Source organism: Drosophila bipectinata, chromosome 2R, assembly GCF_030179905.1.
Source record: "Drosophila bipectinata strain 14024-0381.07 chromosome 2R, DbipHiC1v2, whole genome shotgun sequence".
Lineage (NCBI taxonomy): Eukaryota > Metazoa > Arthropoda > Insecta > Diptera > Drosophilidae > Drosophila > Drosophila bipectinata.
This window is the reverse complement of record NC_091737.1, coordinates 9,407,084-9,427,874: the sequence shown is the minus strand read 5'-3', so window position 1 is coordinate 9,427,874 and position 20,791 is coordinate 9,407,084. Positions and strand designations below refer to the sequence as shown.

General features: G+C 45.5%; 6 protein-coding genes across 7 annotated transcripts; 2 read left to right on the top strand and 4 right to left on the bottom strand.

The window, feature by feature from the left end:
- The first annotated feature begins 1,012 nt into the window (after positions 1-1,012).
- On the top strand, positions 1,013-2,203 carry LOC108133254 (venom allergen-1). The gene is made up of 3 exons (XM_017253106.3): positions 1,013-1,172; positions 1,231-1,616; positions 1,676-2,203. The coding sequence occupies exons 1-3, from the start codon at positions 1,050-1,052 to the stop codon at positions 2,046-2,048; spliced, it is 882 nt and encodes a 293-aa protein (XP_017108595.2). The 5' UTR covers positions 1,013-1,049; the 3' UTR covers positions 2,049-2,203.
- A 92-nt stretch (positions 2,204-2,295) lies between these two features.
- Positions 2,296-3,870, bottom strand: LOC108133253 (leucine-rich repeat neuronal protein 2). Its single transcript, XM_017253104.3, has one exon. It carries the CDS (start codon positions 3,865-3,867, stop codon positions 2,443-2,445), a length of 1,425 nt encoding a protein of 474 aa, XP_017108593.2. The 5' UTR covers positions 3,868-3,870; the 3' UTR covers positions 2,296-2,442.
- LOC108133027 (isochorismatase domain-containing protein 1) lies at positions 3,850-17,995 on the top strand. 2 transcript variants are annotated; one of them, XM_070278043.1, is made up of 4 exons: positions 3,850-3,970; positions 17,147-17,288; positions 17,359-17,568; positions 17,634-17,995. In XM_070278043.1, the coding sequence occupies exons 1-4, from the start codon at positions 3,891-3,893 to the stop codon at positions 17,925-17,927; spliced, it is 726 nt and encodes a 241-aa protein (XP_070134144.1). In that variant the 5' UTR covers positions 3,850-3,890; the 3' UTR covers positions 17,928-17,995. The 2 variants fall into 2 exon arrangements, with proteins under 2 accessions (XP_070134144.1, XP_017108173.1); XM_017252684.3 differs by lacking the exon at positions 3,850-3,970 and having other exon boundaries at positions 16,935-17,288.
- A 352-nt stretch (positions 17,996-18,347) lies between these two features.
- LOC108133029 (larval cuticle protein 4-like) lies at positions 18,348-19,138 on the bottom strand. The gene is made up of 2 exons (XM_017252685.3): positions 19,051-19,138; positions 18,348-18,997 (listed from the first exon to the last, which is right to left on the bottom strand). Exons 1-2 carry the CDS (start codon positions 19,060-19,062, stop codon positions 18,428-18,430), a joined length of 582 nt encoding a protein of 193 aa, XP_017108174.2. The 5' UTR covers positions 19,063-19,138; the 3' UTR covers positions 18,348-18,427.
- Positions 19,139-19,231: 93 nt separating this feature from the next.
- Positions 19,232-19,868, bottom strand: Cpr60D (Cuticular protein 60D). Its single transcript, XM_017252690.3, has 2 exons — positions 19,701-19,868; positions 19,232-19,643 (listed from the first exon to the last, which is right to left on the bottom strand). The coding sequence occupies exons 1-2, from the start codon at positions 19,710-19,712 to the stop codon at positions 19,377-19,379; spliced, it is 279 nt and encodes a 92-aa protein (XP_017108179.1). The 5' UTR covers positions 19,713-19,868; the 3' UTR covers positions 19,232-19,376.
- Positions 19,869-19,949: 81 nt separating this feature from the next.
- On the bottom strand, positions 19,950-20,790 carry LOC108133025 (uncharacterized). The gene has a single exon (XM_017252682.2). It carries the CDS (start codon positions 20,788-20,790, stop codon positions 19,984-19,986), a length of 807 nt encoding a protein of 268 aa, XP_017108171.2. The 3' UTR covers positions 19,950-19,983.
- Position 20,791: the final 1 nt, after the last annotated feature.

The window sequence follows — 20,791 nt, the reverse complement described above, 5'->3', positions numbered from 1 at the left end:
CTGTGCCATTTGGGATGCTGGCTGGCTTCGCTTTCGGATTGCTATTTCGGAATCTGGTTTCGGAGTGGCATGCAACTCGTGGCACTGGGCCACTAGCACAGGCCCACAGCGCGCAGGCGCCAAACCAAGCGTGCGGAGAGTGTCAAAGTGGCCCAGAATTAATATGCAAAAGCGTCGCCGATGATGGAACAGTCATTGATAGATTGTCGTAATGAAATGCAAATTACTTGTCAATAATTGCATGACAACTTGCACTCGCTGTGACGGCAAGAAAGGGCCTATTTAGGGTGCAATTGGATCAAAGGGATTCAAGGATAACAATTGATGGGCAATGATCTGTAAACTCGCGTCGCTGATATGAGAATTGTAATTAAGCCCAGTTACTGTAATAGATTATTACATATTCATAAAGACCATGTATCCTTAAATATTCCATCATCTTTCTTATGTCCTTTAATTAATTCATGAGCAGCAAAGTATGCTTTTTGCCGTCGTCATCTGTTGGGGGGTGCAATAATTGCCTGCCAGATATCGGGATTAATAATTTGGACCATGGTGGCTGTCCTCACTGCCCAGACAGCGGAAATGCGATACGGAAAAAATATTTATTTATGCGAATTCCATTCGGAGGGCTCGTAAATCTCATGGCGTCGCCGCCATCCTGCCCGGACCAGTCGCCACCCTCGCGACTGGTGTCGTATGGCCGAGAGTATTTATGGCAGCGACTATTACATACTTTATTATTATTATTAATATCGCGCTCAATTGAGTGGGGCCAGCGACATAAATTGTCCGTTTGGAATGACATTGCATTTGCTAAAGTGGCGTACTGACAGAATTTAATTGAATTGCTGGCACAAAAGTGAGTGCTATAATAAATTAATTAGTGGATCGTTTGTATTCCGCCCGAAAATATGTTACTACGAATGGCTAAATCCATGGTTTATTGATATCCGAATCGGTTCCACTGCATTCCATGCAAAATGGCATTCTCCCCAGCTCGGTCTCATAAACAAAACAAGTAATCGTTTTCGCATTAAAGAGTCAACATGTTGGTTGTATTTTTGGTGATTGTCCTGACCATATTCCCACCCACAGCCCACTCGTGGGATTACTGTGAGGAGCACTGGTGCTCGAGACCCAGCGATCATGTGGCCTGCAACAATAATGGAGTAAGCTGAAGGAGTTGCATTCTGACAACTCTTGAGAGAAAAATCCAATTTCTTTCAGAGCTTTGGACCTCATTGCCAGCAGGATGCCAGGTTAATGCCTTTGAGCAGCCAACTGCAACAGTTCATCGTGCACGAGGTCAACTTCTACCGAAATCAAGTGGCTTCTGGCAGATTTTCAGATTTCGGCCCGGCCCATCGCATGGCCACCGTGCGCTGGGATCCGGAGCTGGCCCATCTGGCCGAATTGGCGGCCAAGAGATGCAGCTTGTCGGCCGACATCTGTCGCAATACCAAACGCTTTAAGCACGTCGGCCAGCTCACAGGCCACGTTATCTTCAGTGTGGGCCGTCACAACGATATGAAACTGCTGCGCCACAAGATTGGCATGTGGTTCGCCCAGTACAAGAGGGCCACATCCCAGCTAGGAGCTGCCGACCCTATCAGGTGCGCGGGATATACGTAAACAACTCTTTAAATAGAATATGTTTTCATTTCATTTGCAGCGACATTACCAGCTTCCGGCAATTAATGCAGGAACGAGCCACGTACATGGGCTGTGGCGTCCTGCGCCAGAGGCGCCTCCTACGGTGGCACCAGCAGTTTATAGTCTGCAACTTTGCTCGGGAGGACGTGGCTCATGAGCCAGCCTACGAGGTGTCACACAGAGCCGCAGCAGGATGTAAATCAGGACCCAATCCCAAGTACCCCCATCTATGCGCCCTGGAGGAGCACTATGATGTGAATGCCTTGGATCGTTATCATAAGAAGCTGTATTCGGATATCAAATCGCATTCCAAGAAGTCTCCAATTAAGTTCAGGATTCTGTATAATGAACCCAAAAGGATCAAGGTTCTTAAAGTTTTGAAAAGTCTTTAGATGAAGTTTTAAAGTAATATTTTTAAAGTAATATTTTTTTCATTAAGTTTCTGAATCTGAAACCATTTAAAGGGAAGGCCTATATATTTTTACTGAAAGTAGAAACTGTACAATATGCAATAAATAAAATTGATAATAAAAATAAACAAAGTAAACTAAGCTTGTTCCTTCTTTTTTAAAATTTAGAATCATATTTAGGTTAAAAGTTGATAATTTGTAGTTTAAAAGTTATATTCCAAATTCCAAATTATTTGTTTCGATTACACTTAGATTTATTTAGATTTTGACTTATCGCATTGATAATGCACACAATTGATTCACTTAAACATTGATCCCTTGTTTCAGCCACGTATGGTTAACAGCTTAGAAGGTAAGAGTTTCAGGAGCAGAGTTTCTAGTGCGGATTCTCCTGGCGATTGGGCTCGATGGTGATCCGGGCATAGGGGCTCCCGGCACCTACCTTGCGGCGCATGGTGACGCCCCTGTGTGGACGCAGTCCCATCACGATCAGGTAGATGCCCACGGCGCTGAGGGCGATCAGGGAGAGGACTATCAGGCCGTAGGCCCACCGCGGCCAGGTGTCGCAGCTGAAGGCATCGGCGCGGGCGGCGGTCACGAGCATGCCCCGGATTCGAGTGGGACGGTAGCACCGTCCGTTGGTCTGAATCGGAAGATTCTTCAGCCAGACTAGCTCGCAGTCACACTGCAGCGGCAGACCGTTGAGATCCAGCTCGGCAAGTTGTCCAAAAACCGGCGATAGCGTGGAATTAAAGGAGCGCAGCATAGTGCCGCGAAAGCTCAGCGTCTGGAGGGCGCGACGCTTGTTCTTGGGATCCATGGAGGATCCGAAGGCATCGCCATCGAAGTGCGTCAAGTGGCGACTGTTTTGGAAGCTCAGCGTCTCCAGCATTTCGGTGGTGATGAGGGCATGAGCAGCCACGCTTTCGAGAACGGGCATGTCCTCCAGGAAGAGCTGACGCACCTGGGTTAAGTTCTTGGTGTCCTCTGGCAACAGGTGCTCCAGAAGATTGTCGCTGATGTCCAGTCTCAGGAGCGTCGCTGGCAGCTGGCTGGGCATCCGCGGAAGGAGATTCCGGCGGAGCGACAGTTCCCGGAGTGGAGCATCTGCGGGCAGCAGGATCTCGGTCAGACTGCACGCATCCAGACGCAGAGTGGCCAGCTTCCAGTTGACACCCAATCCCTTGTAGAGGTCCACTCCCGTTTCGTTGAAGCGACGATTCCAGGAGATATCCAGCGTGCTGAGGACCACAAGCTGAACGAACAACTGTCCCGGCAGGGAGTGAATGTTGTTGTGGGCCAAGTCGAGGGTCTGCAGGTGAGGCAGACCGTCGAAGGCTCCTGCATCCACCTGGGTTATGCTGTTCCATCCCAAATAGAGCTCCCGCAGGCTGGTCAGCTGCTTGAAGTTTCCGCTCGTCAGGTGAGTAATGTTGTTGTGCATCAGGTTGAGTTGGTGCAGACTATCGCTGGCGAAGACCGGAGCCTTGTCCAGGGCATTCCACGAGAGATCCAGGGTGTCTGTGTACAGAGGCAACTGCTCGGAGATGTCTGTGATCTTGTAGTCCTTGTAGCTGCAGTCTATCCTCAAGGCTCGCGTGCCCCAGGGCGAGGCACTCACATTGCTGCACTCGCAGGACCGACGCGAGTTCCGGGCAGATTCCGGATAGCAGAAGCGGTCCGTCTCATCGGCGTCGATGTTCTCCGCCCGGGAACCTCCCATACTGGCCAACAAGCACAGCAAGAGGGCAAAGGTCGCCCACAATCCAAGTTTATTTGTGAAAACAGCACTGCTCGTCATCTTGAAGTTCCGGAACACACTAAATGGGATCGGTAACTATTTCAGAGCTTCGACTGCCATATCTTATCAGGTGTGGAGGAAAAGCTCCTGGCCAGAACCGTGAGTAAGTTCAATTTTCCAATAAAATCGTATCAGCTAGAATACTTTGGTCTTGCACCTCTTCTGGCCGTGTGTTAGTCACTTTGTTAAGGCCATTTGACTATCATTTTGTACCAAAACAAAAAGAAATACCTACATAGAGCGGAGAGGGAATAAGCTGGCGTGCCATTTGAATTGTCGGTTGATAAGATAGCGAAAGCTTTTGGGTCTCTCGATAAATATATAGAGGAATACCTCCAACCAATTCCCCGCCTGATATCACATTCGCTTGCTGCTTTCTGTTATCTTGGGGTATCTGTTTCATTAATCATTTCCCACCGAACGTAGTCGCCAGCGGGTTAAGTCTGTGACATGGATTCACAATATTGATGGATTTATAAAACCTCAATTTCACACTCCGAGAAAGTCGGCGGAGAAAGCACATTGCTCTGAACAAAAGTCATGTCTAATCCCCAGTTAGACGTCGGGGGATTTATCTAGCTCATTGCATTTGAAAGTCAAGTCTTAAGTTCAAATTGTAATTACGCTTAATGCGTTTGGCTGGGGGATTTCCTACGATTCCAGGATAAGTTCAACGGATGTATACAGATCTAGACATCTTATTCCAAGGATATTCTTTAAAGAGGTTGGAGGTTTTGTGGCTAAAAGTGGCAATAAAGCTAGAAGTTCTTCAGAAGTGTTTAGTAATTTGGTCTATCTATTTTTTTTATTTAGCGTGAAGTATCTCCAAGTCGAGTCTTCTGGGGAATATGGAATTTTATTGTGCTCTTTTACATTCGCAATTGCTTTGACTTTTCGCGGCGCCTGCGGGGTGATAGAACTCTTCTTTGTGTCAATGGAAAATTGATGAGGCTTACATAAGTGCACAGAAACGCACACTGGCAGACTCCCCACACTCGTACACTCGTAGCACACAAATGCCCGTTCTGGCATAGGCATTTGCATAAATTAAGGACTTTCAAAAACTTCCTCTCCCACACTCTGTGTGGGTGTGTATGTGTGACTTTTCTACAATCAAGTCGGGAGGAGTGCTGGGATGGGGGAAGCCAACACATGTAAAGCATTTAATGAGCTGCGGAGACTCGAAGCGCTTGCTTAAATTTATTGAAAATGCCTGCCACGTGGTGGCACGCTCATGTGCCGCCCCTCAAGTCATTATTACATGCAAAAATGTATTTTTAACTAAAAACTCATTAATTACATCGAAAAGTGGCTCAGGTGTGGTGTGGGGTGTGTGTGTGTGTGTGCGGAATAATTAAAGCATTACAAGCAATTTAATTAAAGCCCAATTTTCGCACATCTGCAATAATGGAATCCTTAATTAATAGGCCAAATCAAACTCCTGATGAAGGCCATCAATCGAGGCAGTTATGGCTGCTGCAGCAGTTCGGTTTTGGTTATGGTTCGGTTTTGGCCAGAAATTGAAAAATAAAATCCGGCCTAAACGTGCCGAGCAAGTCGACGGGTTCACGGGTCAGTCGGCCATCCGCTGACTGAATATTTATGAAAATTTTAATATTAAATGGTTTTCTGATGTTGCACGGTACGAGAGGCAGCCCAAGAGGAGGAGGTGGCGGCAGAGTCGGAGGAGCACCGTGTTGTGGCAATCAATGACAGAAATGCAATTTCCCTCGCGCAGGATGTGCAATCATTAAAAGCGCTTGATTATCCGCCGGCGCGAGGCATTGTCCCTTGTCGATGCCATCATCCTGCAATTGACTTTAATGATGGCCCAACACTGTCAGCCAACTGTCAGTATCCTGGGTATGCTCGTATGCGTCAGTATCTGTGTGTGGGTGACAGTTTATGGTTCCCTAATTGAATCGCTTGTCATGCATTTGTCTAATAATGGCGCATTAATTTACCATAATGCGACATCCAGGCTACAGCTTCCGTTGGCCGGAAGTCATCAGGGCCAGAGGTGTTTTCTAACCGCTTTTTGCCGCTTTGGACCAAAGGATTCCATGCCTGTTCCAGGCCAGCTATGCTAAATATTTCAGTCATGGCCTTTTAACTTTTAACAAGTATGCTGCAGCCAGCCCATGGCACTTCACACACATTTAATTGCCTTTGAAAGCGTTTCTGTCACGCAATTTAAAGCCCATAAATGTAAGGACGAGGCTAAATTCATTAGACGGGCTTTAAGAGCTGGCATTAACCCAAACACACGCACACATCCTGGCAATCCTCGGCTGCGGTTGCCATTGGGATATCATTCTCTTTCGCTGCGCTCAATTTAATCGACAAATTTAAAGAAAATTATTGTCTCTAATGGGCAGACGTGCCCACAGAATGCGACCTTTAACCGCACGCTTCGTAGAGTGGGTGGCATGGGGCAATGGGCCGTATATATTGGCTTTGGCTTAGATCCAACTGATAACAGTTGAATAATGAACAAATAATGGCTGGCAACCTTCTTGTCTGCTCAAATATTAAGTATACGCCCGGGAATCCAACAGTACGATACTGCAAATGGCAAATTGAGGAAGAGACAGTCAGAGAGTGAGAGTAGAGGGGAAACCCCTTCCAAAATAATGGATGAGGAATGAATGTAATGCCATGAGTGTACAAATCTAATAGTCGGTGGCATAAATAATCCCAAAGACCAAAATCCCGCTCAGTCGGACAGATGATAAGGTTAATTAACAAAAGATGTGCTCGGTCTGTGTCCTTTTGTGTTTAGGATTTTGGCATTAAGTATACGACATGTTGTCCATGGTTCCAGAAAAATTTTGTTTTCACTCATCATTTTCTACTTTATTTTTTAATCCTGGAAAAGCTGCTCTTCGTTAAGGATGAATGATTCTCTGTAAAGCAAGTTGAGTTTTGAAGAGGAATTTACATTTTTGTGTTTTTTTTTCCTGAAAGTGTTGGCTTTTGTAGTTTTAGGAGGATAGGAGAAGGGAAAGTCTGGGATAGTCTGTCAACAATGATGCTGCCTTGCACCCGTTCTGCTGTAATTTGATTTGTTTTGGCCGATTGCTGTTGCTGCTTCTACTGCGGCTGGCTACATTGTTTGGAATCTGGGTACAGAGGGCTAGCTGGTTGGCCGTTTACTTGGCCTCGACTAATTAATTTTTCCTCGAAAAACAAAAGACCCCGATGCCCTGGGAGAGATACCATTGCATTGTGTTCTCGGCCTTGTTTTGGGCCGGCCAAGGGGCGGCCATAAATGTCAGCTGAGGCTGCATTTCCCAATTCAATCCAGCTGTCAATTTCAGTTTGCCACACTATATACTGATACTTGGTAGTAGCTGCGCCGAGGCAAAGCCAAAGATTTATTGCCTGTTGCCAAAAGCCCACAAAATTAATGTACTTCACAGTTGAGTTTAGCAGCTGCCCGGGGTTCGAAGTAGTCCTTTCCCCGACCTCTGACCCCCAAAGCCTCTGGCCCGCTCCGTTTCAGTATCTTTTGTGTTTGTAAGCATGTGTGTTTGTCTGTGTTTTTGGCCCTAATGAAGTTGTTAATGCGAGTGCTGTCCTGCCATTTCTCCATTGCCGTGGTTACTTCGGTACTTGGCGTCCTGCACTTGTGTCCTTAAGGTTCCTCTCGGTTTCCATCCTCCGTCTTCCGTTTTCCAGCCCCCTCTGCCCGAGTTCCACCAAAAGTACATACGAAAATCTAATAAGACGCTTACGTCTGTTGCTGTTTGGGTTTTGGGTGGTTTTCGGGTCTGTTCTGTGCTGTGTGCGTTTGTCCGAGAGGCTTTCACACCCTTTCGATAGCTCCCGCTGTCTACTACATACAAACATACATAGTCCTTACATAAGCCATTAGCCAGAGGGGTAAGGCGAACCAAATTGGAGGAAAATGGCAGCTCGTGACAGTCATCTGCTCTGGCTTGTTTCTTTCAAATTTTATTGCTTAGCTTTTTACGGTCAGCGAGTATCTCGAATATATATGAGGTATATATATATATTGGAAGTCTTAGTAGTTCTTCATCTTTAGCCTGGTCAGCATTTATTTTTATGTGAGTGTGCCCACTTGATTGGATCGTAAACTTAAGTTTCAGTGCGCGAATTGTCCTTGGCAATAATGAGCCAGCGAAAAAGTAAAGAGTTACTGTCCTTTCTCGGATTCCGAGTCGGATCTCGGCCAAATTAAATTACTCTCGGGGAAGTCAGCTCCTGTTGATGCAGTGCCCCATCATGGTCGGACTGGCAGACGAACAAACTGCAGCATTTCGGGGCAAATAAATTAATTTTTCATTGCGGATGAGGAGCGGGACTGTGTCGCGCATTGAGGACTCGCTTAATTAGATGAAGTGAAAGTGGGCGACCCGAGACAATTGCAACTGTCGTCCCCGGTCCCTGGGAACTGGGTCAATTGCCTCCCAGCCATGCTCGGGCATATTTTAAACTGCGAGAGACGTAGAGAGACAATGCCTATCCTGGCAACTGGCATCCTGGCATAGTGGCTTCCTGGCAGCTATAAGTGCAGTATAATTTAATTACAAGGCTTCGAGCCTTCTCTGAAGCCCTCCAGATAACAAAAGATGCAGCCTAAAAACCTCTGCCGTCTAAGTCAGGCCAATCAGGCACCTGTCCCAGGACACCTTCTCCTTCTCGGCAAGAAGCTGGATGTTCGAAGGGTGCGTGAGTGTGTGTGTATGTAATTGACAGCGCCAAAGCACACTTGACAGCTGCTCTGGCACACTCCTGAATCCACACACACTCGCACACTTCACACACTCACCCTGACACCCCGCCCAGACACCCCACATGGCCATGGAAAGTTGATGTTTGAAGCTGGCAGAAATGAATATTAAGCGTGGCTCGTATGAAATGATTTTCGTAATTTAATTGAAACGTCAACATTCAGTGCACTCCGGCATTAATTATATTATGAGAGGCCAGACTTTGGCGGGCTGGGGCTGGGGCTGGGGCTGGGGCGTGGCCTCGGAGGACGAATATCCCGAGGCAATTTTCGATAATTGAAATTTTATGGGACGGCCTCCCTTCTTGCTCAGATTCACTTTTGCTTTGTCACGCCACCCGAAACACATGAAATTGCGCATAAAGCGCCAAAAACTGTCAATAAAAGTGACATCAAGTCGGGGCTAAGAGCATTTCGGCTGATAATTTATGTAACGCCATCCGCCATTCGCCATCCGCTGTTCGCCCACAGATTTTTCGGCTGTCTGTTATTTTGGCCACCCTGAAGAATGTTTAATGCACAAGTTGGATAGAGAAACACTTAAGATGCGTATGTGTATGTACCTGTATTGTAGTATATAACATAATGTAGCTCACATATCAGGTTCAAGAGCCAAGGACATTGGTTCGTTCATTCGCTGCCTGAAATCACCTGTGGGGGTGTGGCGTGAGTGCTTTATTTTCAGGTAAATTTATGCAGCTCTTGTTATTGCCCTTGTGATATTGAAACTTCAGCGTCATAAATATTTTTATGTTCCGGCGGCTCTTTTACTGCATTTGACAGATCTCCTTCACCTGTCGTCTCTAGATTTGTCATAAACAGAACCAGAAGCCTGTCTTCCTCTGTAAAAGACAACAAAAAATAAAATAAAACATAAAAATCATAAATCCCCAACACATACGGCGGGCGGCAAGTTTTTAGAATAAGTTATGTTTTAAATACCCTTTAAGAGGGTATTCTAAGTTTTAGGGGTTTCATGACGTTTTCCATATTGCTTTCGATTAAAAATATGATTTTATGCTTTTTGAAAGACATTATTGTTCATAACATGGAAAATATTTGTCCCATTACAAAATGGTATACCTTCCCGAGCTTAGATCTTTTACCATTTTCGAAAATTTTCATTGGGGTAACATTATAATATTTCCCAAAATTGACCAAAAATTGGATATTCCATTTTTTAACACATTTTTCTGCAGCTTCAAGGGAGGCTGGAGCTCTGATTCATAAATGACATTTCTTTTTGAAATTGGTTGTGAAAAAGTTAAAATATTTACAAAAAAGTTTATGAATGGCTCAGATTTTAGCCAATTGGAGTATATCAAAAACTATCATCCCATTTTTTCTATTTTCCGTGTGGAAAAATATGAATAATTCGGCTAATAATTGTCAGATCCACAACTGGTATACCTTCCTGATTTTAGAACTCCGAGTAGCATAATTTTCAATCAAAACCTGGCATCAACATTTCTTACCCATTTATCGAAAATTTTCAGAGGGGTCACATCACAATTTTGGCCAACATTTGGTCAAAAATGTTATTTATTGACTTTCTAGATATTTTTATGCAGATCGGAGGCGATGATAGCCCTGATTCATAAATTGTACTCCGTTTTTGAATCGATTGAGAAATAGTTAAAATATGTATACTGAAAAGTGGCTAAAATGATTAGATTTTAGGGAGTTAAATTAGGAATTTAAATTTAAATTATTTTTTTATATATATTTTTTTTATTATAAATTTTTATATGGCATAACTAAGCATAACTTGGCTAATACTGGGCAGATCTACAAGCGACCGGTCTTCGCTATCTAAGAACTTTCAGTAGCTTCATTTTGTATCAAAACTTAGGAACCAAATTCTTTACCCAATTTTCCAATTTTTTTTGTATCAAAAATTCAATAAAATTTGTGTTTCCCATTTTCTGATGCATATAGGAGGAGATTGATTTCCTGATTCATTAATGGTATTCCGTTTTCGAATCGGTTTAGAAATGACCGAGATATTGGCTTTCCTTTTCCGAGAAAATTTTATTTTCATGGCAAAGGGGACTCGTAAGGGTATCCTAGGTTCAGCTTCGCCAAAAGTTAGCTGTCGTGTTTTGTTTTTTTTTATGATGCATTTAAAAGTTTTGATTATGTAAAAATAAAATAAACATGAACGGTATGTGGGCTTGTGTAACTTATTTATTTTTTGTGCCGTCCGAAAAGTTCATTTAAAGTTTTTGTTGCAGCCATAAATTTCTAGGCTGAAACCTAAAGTGTAAACAGGGCAGTGTGTGTAGGTCTGGCGAAAAAGTTAGATGCGGTCGTAAATCTGGCATTTGTCAGATGCCGACCGTACGAAATGCCGACCGCCTACAAGGACACTTAGAAAAATAGTAGAATTAGGATTCAAAAGAATTATGGCTTTCTGTAAGAGGAACAATTTTATTTTCCTCAGTGCACGGCGGGCAAACGTGCAACTCTGTCGTGTCCTCTAATTGGCCTTTTTATGCACACAGGCACACTCGACATCATTTCCATTTCCAGGGCCATTTCCGTGCCAAAGCAGTTTATCACTCTAACTATGCACATTCAGAGGATCCTCCTCTCATGCCTCACACACACACACACTAACGAATCTTGCCTCCCGACTGTGCCGCTGCATTGCGATTCAATATTACTCATACGCACGGTGGGCCAGCCGGGCAACTGCAACCGGGCTGCAACTGGGTCTGGCTTTTGCCGCCGGCCGGGCTAACGAAGCCCCTCAGAATGGAAGGCGCGACTCAAACAACATTCAGACGTCGCCCGTCCAGATATCCAGCTTTTCCAACTGCAACAAAGTGCTAATCTAAAAACGTGGCAAGAAGGCAGGGGCATGAGGCAGGAACTGCTGGAGGTAGGCTCTCGGCTGTTGGGGCAACAGCAGCCTTCTTCGCCGCTTAATCGCCATGTGCGACAGGCTTAACTTGTCAGCTTTGAGTGTCAGTGCTGAGCCTCGTTTAGCCTTTGAGTGGTGGTGGGCGGCCGGGGCGTGGCAGTAGAGGCAGGAAGGACACTGTTCCTCAGAGTGCTGTGGTGCGTAACTCGGATGACATGTTATTATTATAGTTTCATCAGCGAAAGAGCAGCCAGGAGCAGCCAGCCGGCGCAACTTGTTTTTCGTTTCCATTCAATTAATAGAGTCCTCAGGCAGTTTTTCCATTTAAGGACCTACATTTCGGCAGTATCCTGCCTCTGGCTGAGCATTTATACAACTAATGGTTTTATTTACTAAAATGTTGGATTAACATCTAATGCTTTCCTCTCAAAACGTTTTATTTTATTTACTCTTTTTCATAATAAATATCCTTGTAGACTCACTTTATTGTCAACAGGCTCCAAAAAGGACAAACAAATGCTTGATTTAATTCGGTTCCTTGAATTTATCCATAAACTTTTTATAGAGCAACTCTCTCGATTTGAATGGCTCATCCACCGGCTGTATTTATTGGAAATTCCTTGGCCAAGTTTAGCCGGGCCAAGCACAATTGAACAATAATGCGACAGCCTCATTAAATGCTCTTAGCAATGGCGGCAGCGGCAAACAAAGACAAGGACTACAACGACGGCAAACAGGATCGTAAGCCGAAAGAGGGAAAGGTCGAACTTTGCAGTGCTTTGGTTGTTTAGAGCTGCTTTTGTGCCTTCATTGTTCGACAATAAAAAGCTGTTGTTCATTTTTATGGAGTAACGCCTTGTGCCGCCTTGGCCAGGATCCTTACGGCTTGAAGGCAGTCGTCGCCGTCGTCGTCGTCGTCCTCGTCATTGTCCTGCCGTTGTCGCCTGCCATTATTGTGATACGACGACAAAAACAAGAGAGGAAACAGAGGCAACAACAGGGCACTTGCCTGGGAGTGACGACCGCCACTGGAGTGCGTGTGTGGCTGCACAGAGAGAAATTTAAGTAGGACCATTATGTCAAATATCGTGAAAGTCTAGGACACCTTTTACCCACTTAGTAAAGTTGTTTCTCCAGTGTGCGGTTATGTGGGCGGATGACGCCCATAATGAGTCTGCGTGGCAAGTACAAAAGTTTATAAATATGATGGAATAATTAAAACTTGGCGCCAATTTGAAGGCGCTCTCCCACAAGTCGGAGGTGGCCAAAAGGCTGTCAGCGACAACAACAGCCTAGGCGGGAGGAACACCCACAACAGCACAAGGCAGCCCCGTGTCACTCCAAGCTCCTGCCCCCGGGTCCTGGCTTTTGGCATTGTTTGCCTTTGGCACCGCTTGCCCTTTGGGAGCGGTTCTTTGAGCCTGCCCGGCCACAATTTTTGTATTTCTTGTTATTTTTTGTCGGGCTGTGTTCTTCGAAAAGGATGTGAGAATTTGTATGCTTTATGTTTTGCAGATGCTTAGAAAAGTTTTTGTTTTGTTTTTCTTTTTCAAGCTTTAACTTTGTTTTGGCTACCTTTACCCCCCCAGCCCTTATATTGGGGGCTTTTTTTCTTGCCAGTGTTAATTATGCAACATTAATTAAGGCCTGATGTAGATATGGGCTTTAAGCAGGACACGGTTGTTGAGAGAGCTTTAAGAGAGAAAGGAGTCGCACCACTGACTCCTCCACTTTGGCCATTCAGCCAGGTGTTGGGCTACACACTCCTCCGCCATTCGCCTCCGCCATTCAAAACGTCGAGCTTCGTTCCTGAGCACCAGGAACGGAACCATAATTATGTGCACATTTATCAAAGCCCGGTGAAGTCGCAGCAGAAGCAGGCCACTCAGCCGGGTTTATTTGCAGACTCCGTCCGGAGACAGGAGACTAGAGACTGGAGACACGGAAATGCGCCTGGCATTTTTGGTTCAATGAACCTCAATGACAGCAGGACGAGATTCCCGGCAATCTCTTCAGCGCATCGCTTAAACTTTAAGTTGGCAAAACGAAATCCCCCACACTCCGCCGCCGCTGTCGGCTGGCAATAAAAACGTTGAAAAGTTTGCCACGGGAGCAGAAGAGTTACGGGACTTTTCGGGGCAACATGAAACATATTTCGCACTCGTTGGATGCCCGTAACACATGTTGTTGGCTCAGCCAGTTTAATGGCCACCAAGGTGAGCCCCGAATGGAGAGCCACTGCTGGTCTGCTCTTCAATTTGTTTGAATTTGTTTTCCTTTTTTGTGGTATGGTGTGGTATGGGTGGCATAGAGGCCAAAAGGAGAAAAGTTTACAAAAATAATCCCGGCAAAGAACACGAAGTAAGCTGGCAAGAAGAACTTGTCCTGTCTCTACGGTCGGTCGCCGGCTGGACTTGTGTGTGGTGCGGGGGTGTGTAGGTGTTGCTGCTGGATCTATGTTGTAAATCCTTTTTCTTAGAAATTGTTGCTGCTACGTATTTTGTGACACGGCCAGGCGTGCCATGATGAATGAGGGAGGCTCTGGGCTTGGGACTCTTGGCTCTCGGAATTTTCCCTTTGCCCTTTTGAGAAATGCAACCCTCTGTTAGACATGTCAATTTCCAGCCTGATGCATCGCACAAGAGAAAAATTGCGAAATGGTATGGCAGTCGGAGGAGAGTGGGTCCTTGGATTCAGATTCGGGCCGGGTTTGGGTTAAGGGAAAACTCAAAATACGCCAAACGAATTGCGTCGCTGAAAAGCCAAAGATTTTCATCCAATTTGCAAAAGTGGCGGCCTGAGTCTCGAATACGCATACGCCCCGTGGGCCACGCAGTTCGATGTGACACGTGAGCCTACACTGCGAATCGTAACTTGTCTACCGCCTGTCTCTCTCGATACCTCAAATCGGGATATTTTCCCGCCGTGTAGTGGCAGTGGCTGGGGGACATGTGTTGGCAACGTGCCTGCCGGCAAGTCAAACATTACGACATTACGCGCTTTCCAATTCACCTGTGAAAATCATTTTCCTTGAAGTCCTGGCCCCAAAAACAACGGGGCGGAATTTTTGGCGAATTTGCCTTGTCAAATGTTGAAGGATACGTGACAAGCATTAGCTACAGCTACAACCTGCCACCTTTCTTTCCAACCTGTGCCTCGATAATGCCGATGTCGCTGCATGTCTTCATGATGCCTGAACGGCGAACAAAAAAAAAACAAAAACGATGGAGGACGGGTGAGAATTCCATCTCGTGCCTTTCTCCTGTGTAGTTTGGCATATCATTTCGTCGCCAATTTGAAAATCGTTGATATGCATGCTACACAGGCAGGTGACGACCTCAAGAGGTGTAAACATAGAGCGGGCCAAAAGGGGAAGCAAATCAAATTGGTTACAGGGCAGGGTGTTCACGTACCTGCCATGTATATAGTACATACATATGTTTAAAAAGTACAACCAAAAAATGGTTTGCACAAAGTGCTTTCCAATGTTTTTTGACATTCGAACCGAAAAGCCCAACTCTTCTAGCTGCTCCTCATCCTTAACTGACTAACTAACTGCCCTGAAAATCAAATATTTGCCCAACGGAAGGAGCAATATGTAAATGGAAACTGAATATTCGGAAATTAAATGCGTTTACCCGAAGTCGAATCAGGAATTACGACAAATAAAACTACAATTGATTCGCATTTACATTTCATTGAGTAAATTGCACAATTGCAAATGGCATTGGAATTTGATGCGAAGATGGCGATGGCGATGGGGAAAAGGGGGGATATTGCCGGTTTAGATGGAACGCCAAAAGACTCTGAATACTCTAAATAAATGGCATAACATTTTCTCCATTTCTCCATTTGATCTCGCATGAGAGCACTTTGCCATCCTGCTGTGCCCCTGCTCCCCTGCTCGAGGAGGGCTTGAAAAATCACATAAAAATACAGTGAGACAGACAGGAAAACTCTCTGGGCGCTTGTTGTTGTTGCTCCTTCGGCAACAAACAACAGGAGCAGCAACATCTTGGATTTTTATGGCCATATATTCGAACTTATGGCTGGCAGTGCAAAAAAATAACAAAAACGAAAACATTTCCTTGACTTTACTTTATGCTCACAATCACAAATTGTTTCTCAAATGAACAATTTTAAAATTTCACATTCAATAAATTGCTCCTGGGATGCCAACAAATTGCTGAGGGGTCTGAGTTTCCCAGTTGTTGCTGTTACTGTTGCTACAGTAAATGAAAAAAGTTTTTTTGTCAATTGAGTCTTATTATTAGCATTATCACTTCTGGCTACACGCATCATCTATCGGTGTCGAATCATAAAATACCCTTGTGGGAAAAGTTTCCCATTGAATTTCCAAGTAAATTTCAAGACGGGAAAAATTGTTTCAATTTCTAGAATCTAGATACGGGCGTCTCATTTTGTATTCGGGGAATGGCCATAAAATGGTCCTGGAAAATCCCTCCCGAAAGTGCAAGTACTTTCCAAAGTGAAAGTGTAGTTAAAGTAAAATGCAAATGATTCTTGATTCCGGTGAAGCGCAAATGGCGTCGAAATTGAAAATCAAGATGACTTCTTTCTAGGAGAATAGGGAGCGCGGCGCCATGAATACCAAGAGATACCAAATACAGGTATTCCAGGTGCGAGGGCGTGCGTGTTAGTGCGTCGGTTTTCTTAGACATTTCGATTACTTTTTGAGTGGTTCCACTAAGGTTTTCTTTTCTTTATCCCCAAATTGCTGCATCCGCAAGGCTCGGGTTTTGGGGATCTGGGGTCCGGATCTCATGAAATATGTAGAGCAGTAATACCTGTTTGGGGGACCACACAAAAGGCAGCGCAAATTACTGAAATATGCATGCGACTCGCCATGGCCATTATCGTGGACTTCCTCTTTTTTCCAGACCAGACCAGGACAGGACAGTCGAGCCAGTATCGGGACAGGAGCATTGTGACTACGTGCCGGGAATACCCAAAAAGATTGCCCCGGCCGGACACTCATTTTGGCTATGGCATTGGCCACGACCATGTCAATGGCATTCAGTTTGTGGCATTTGTGGTTTTTGAAACTGCACGCATTTGATTGCGTTATTGAAATTGACTGGGACCGGGCTTCATTACTATAATGTTGTGGGGGTGGCTGGAACGGGGGCTTACGCTGTAGAGCTGATGGTAGTAGATGGTAGGCATTGGGTGCTCGAGGAATTCAATTATAAATGCCTGCAGATTCCAGGTCTGCCTTGGCTTATGAATATAAATCTGTTGGCTGTGCGGTAGCTTCGACTTAATTGCCGTCGGCCTAGACGAGGCTTGGTAGGTTGGCTAAGACGCGCAGGTAAGACAGGGGAGGGCGGGTTTTGTAATTATTTACTTGATGATGTCGCCCCGGGGAAGGTAAAATTAAATGGGGATTATGTGAGCTTTTTAATTAACTCGAGCCAAGAAAATTCTCCAGCTCTGCCGGAATGAAATTTAAATTTAGACCGTTCCATTGCGGTTATGTGATCGATAATAACGCCGCCGCTGTTATCGGTGGGTGGTGCTTATCACTTATCACTGAACCGGTTCGCTTGTGCGGCATCCCTGGCGGCAACCAGCTGTTGCTATCAGTCGTTCTGATTGGCAGGTGCAAATTGCTTGTTATTAGCTTAATTCTACAGTTTATTATTATTCAACAACATGGCTCTGAGACGTTGTCACTTAAATCCGAAGAAGACCCTCTTCCTGCTGTGCGACATTCAGGAAAAGTTTCGTCCTGCCATGCCGCTGTTCGACAATATGGTCAAGAACGCTGATAAATTGGTAATTGAACTTTGATTATTGATCTCTTATCTACCCAAGGGTAAAACTAATCCAAATCCTAATCTGACAGACCAAGGCGGGCAAGGCGCTGGATGTCCCACTGATTGTGACCGAACACTATCCAGAAAAACTGGGAAAAACCGTGGAGCAGTTGGACATTAGCCATGCGAAACTGGTGTCCGGAAAAACTTATTTCAGCATGTTTACTCCAGAAGTGAAGGCTGCAATCAAGGAATTGTTTAACGACAAGCCGGAAGATGTGGTTTTGTACGGCCTTGAGGTGAGTTACGGTTTAAAATATATGGTTTTCGATCATAAAGTCTATAATTACCTTTCCCCGAACAGTCCCACATTTGCGTGGAGCAAACTGCCATCGATTTTCTGCAACAGAACATCAACGTCTACATCGTGGCAGACTGTTGCTCCTCTCGCCTGAACCAGGACCGAGACTTGGCCTTGGATCGGCTGCGCCAGGCTGGATGCGTGATCACCACCAGTGAGAGTGTTATCTTTGACTTGGTTCGCGACAAAAACAATCCCAAGTTCGATGCTATTCGGAAACTGGTCAGCCCGCCCTCGGTGGACATGAAGCTCACCCGCCAGCCCTCCGATTCGGATGTGGGCAGCTCCAAGCTGTGAGGCAATCTGTTTGCTTGTGTGTGTGTATGACTTTGTGATGATGCCAATTGCATTTATATAACCATCAAGCTGAAAAGTGTTTTTCAAGGATAAGCGGATGGGGCTGGGGAAATGGGGCAAATGGGAGCAGCACCCATTTAAGTTGTCATTTCCGTAACATATTCCAACGACAGTCATTTGTGCCCCGACAATGGGCGAGTCCATATTTGAATTTAACAGTTAACAATAGCTCGGAATGGCTGCCTTTCCGGAGCGCCCCTTCGGCCCAACGTCCCGGCCCATTTCCGCTTGGGTCCTTATTATGCGGATGACAATGCGTATTTTATGTACAGCCACTCCCACTTCCACTTCTACGCCCCCTTCTACGGGGCACTTTCCATTTTCCATTGATTATAAGCCACAAACAGCAGAGCATTGCGTCGTAACCTTTTATTTGTATAATGGGGAATGCGAAAAGGAAATCATCGACGCAGTTGCAGGAGTGGTACCCATTGAGCCGTTTAGTGGAGGCGATGGCCATGGGGATTGGCCGTAGGGTGCACTGGACGTGGGGGCTGGGGGTGCACTGGGTGGGATCGAACCGGCTGAGGATGAACTGGTCGTGGCGGCTGATGCTGAACTGGATGCACTGGACGTGGCGGCTGGTGCTGCACTGGATGGGAGCGAACCGGATGAACTGGTCGTGGAGGCTGGTGATGAACAGGCTGTGGCGCCGAGTGGGGATGAACAGAGCGTGGCTCCCAACGAGGATGGCTGTCGATGTAGGCGAGGGCCTTCAGGATTGCCTCGGGAGTGGGCGGGGGAGTGGGAAGAAGATCACCATGGGGATGGTAGCCATTCTCATCGGCCGTGTACGACACCTTCACGGGCTGACCCTCCTTCGAGGTGAAGTGATACTCTCCCTTAACCTGGTGCTCGTCTCCGGCTTCGTCGGCTCCAATTCCATTGGTGATGTCAAAGCCATAGGAGAACTTGCCATGTCCATCCTCCTTCTTGAACTGATTCGCGACGTGGGCGTGGGCATCGTCGTCGCTGGCCGCACAGGCACCAATCACCAGGAAAATGGCCAACTGGGAAAGGATACGGTAAGCAAGCTGGATAGACACTTCAGAATACAACTCACGTATTGGAACATTCTGTAAATGTTTAACAAACTCAACTGTTGACCAGAGAATTCTGGCCAAAGGCTTAAATACTCAGGAGATCAATATGTAACCCGACCCGATTCCCCAATTCCTGTGTAACCAGTTGGAGGTGATGAGCCCGCTAATTTGTCCCCCGATCCACCTGGGTGAGGTCGTAAATTATGTGGATCACAAAGCCGAAAACGTTTAATTGTAAAAACACTCCAGTCCACATTCATTGCACGCATTATGACAAACAAAACGATAATATATACAACAAAAATGTACTTAAGCTTTAATATATTATATAGTCAAGGTCACGCGATCAGTTAATCTGGGGATGGAAGCCAGTGGCATCTGCTGTGTACGTCACCCTAACCAGCTTTCCATCTTCTCCGGGCAAAAAGTATTCGCCCTGAATGCCATTTACATTGCCCTGAGCCTTGATTGAGATACCGTTGGTAACTTCAACCTCGTGCTTGAACTGTCCGGCTCCGTCCAGGTTCTGGAGGTTTTCTAGCTTCACAAGCTGTGCCTCCCGATCATCCTCAGTGCAGCTGGCCAGAACCACTAGCATAGCAAAGATTACAGCCTGAATAGAAATAGAATTTGGGATAAATTCGAATATAAATCGATTGCCGGAACTCACGTATTTCAGCATTTTGTAGAGCAGCAAATAGATGTGTATCAATGAGTCCCACTGGCAGTCCGTCCGTCTTTTATACTGCCATAAAGTTGCCCCACTCACTAAACGGGTTTCAATCGCATCTGCTAATGACTAAGATTAACCAGACAGCCATGAATATGAAATTTGCGGCGGCTCAATAGCTTGTCTGTTTCTGGCAGTAGCCGGCCAGCCTCCTCCCCCAAATAACTAATTTGCCTTTCGGCTTATCAATTTCACAACTAACGTTAACTTTAATTAATACAATTCAATGTTTCTGCTTTCGATGGAAAGCCTGATGCACGGGCTTCTCCTTGTTCCTTAGCTCAGAGCTGCCCATGATCTTGGCCACCCCCTTAAAGTAGTTGGGCATGTTACTCTTTCTAGTTAGTTTACTTGGCACCAGCGAGGGATAGTTCTGGGATACTTCCTTAGAAACTGAGATATCTATGGGTTCGTTGTACAGCAGGGAGCCCTGTTGAGCCCGCTTGCTGTTGAACTTGTCCAGATACTTCATTGCTCCCTGGCGAGCTGAGTGCTTGATGGAATCCATGTCCCAAGTCACATCCAGCTTGGATTTGATTTCATTGGATACATTTTCATCGTTTGTTGAGAACAAGTTTTGAAACATTTGTTTCAATTCATTATCTCGCACATTTTCGAAGGACCTCGCTGGACGTAGACTGTCAGAATCCAATAATTTCGTCTCTTTAACGGTGACAGTTTCCGGAGCCACTCCTTGAACCTTTGATTCCGAAATTTTGGCTTTTATCACTGGGCCGTTTTCTTGGACACTTGCTGCCTGCCGCTTAAACTCCAGGGAGTCTTTATTTGATTCCTTTATTGGCACCAGCAAGTCTAAATTACCCTGCAGCTGTTCGAAATCCATCTCGGGTGCCTCCTGCATGTCGTTTGGCAGGTACCCGCGACTTTTCAGGTAAACAATTGGTGACTGCCAGCTGCCGATTAGGTCCTTCACGATTGTGTCTACAGAGTTTTCATATTTAACAACTTTTAAATTATCATCAGCCGCGGTCATAGAAATCAGAACAAAGTATAAAATATAAGAATACATT

Excerpts from the sequence above, each read along its gene's own strand:
- LOC108133254 (XM_017253106.3), top strand. The coding sequence starts at position 1,050 with ATGTTGGTTGTATTTTTGGTGATTGTCCTGACCATATTCCCACCCACA. Across the intron at positions 1,173-1,230 it reads TGGCCTGCAACAATAATGGA|AGCTTTGGACCTCATTGCCA; the intron begins GTAAGCTGAAGG and ends AATTTCTTTCAG. Across the intron at positions 1,617-1,675 it reads GGAGCTGCCGACCCTATCAG|CGACATTACCAGCTTCCGGC; the intron begins GTGCGCGGGATA and ends TTTCATTTGCAG.
- LOC108133253 (XM_017253104.3), bottom strand. The coding sequence starts at position 3,867 with ATGACGAGCAGTGCTGTTTTCACAAATAAACTTGGATTGTGGGCGACC.
- LOC108133027 (XM_070278043.1), top strand. The coding sequence starts at position 3,891 with ATGGGATCGGTAACTATTTCAGAGCTTCGACTGCCATATCTTATCAGG. Across the intron at positions 3,971-17,146 it reads GCTCCTGGCCAGAACCGTGA|TTTATTATTATTCAACAACA; the intron begins GTAAGTTCAATT and ends TTAATTCTACAG. Across the intron at positions 17,289-17,358 it reads TCAAGAACGCTGATAAATTG|ACCAAGGCGGGCAAGGCGCT; the intron begins GTAATTGAACTT and ends CTAATCTGACAG.
- LOC108133025 (XM_017252682.2), bottom strand. The coding sequence starts at position 20,790 with ATGTATTCTTATATTTTATACTTTGTTCTGATTTCTATGACCGCGGCT.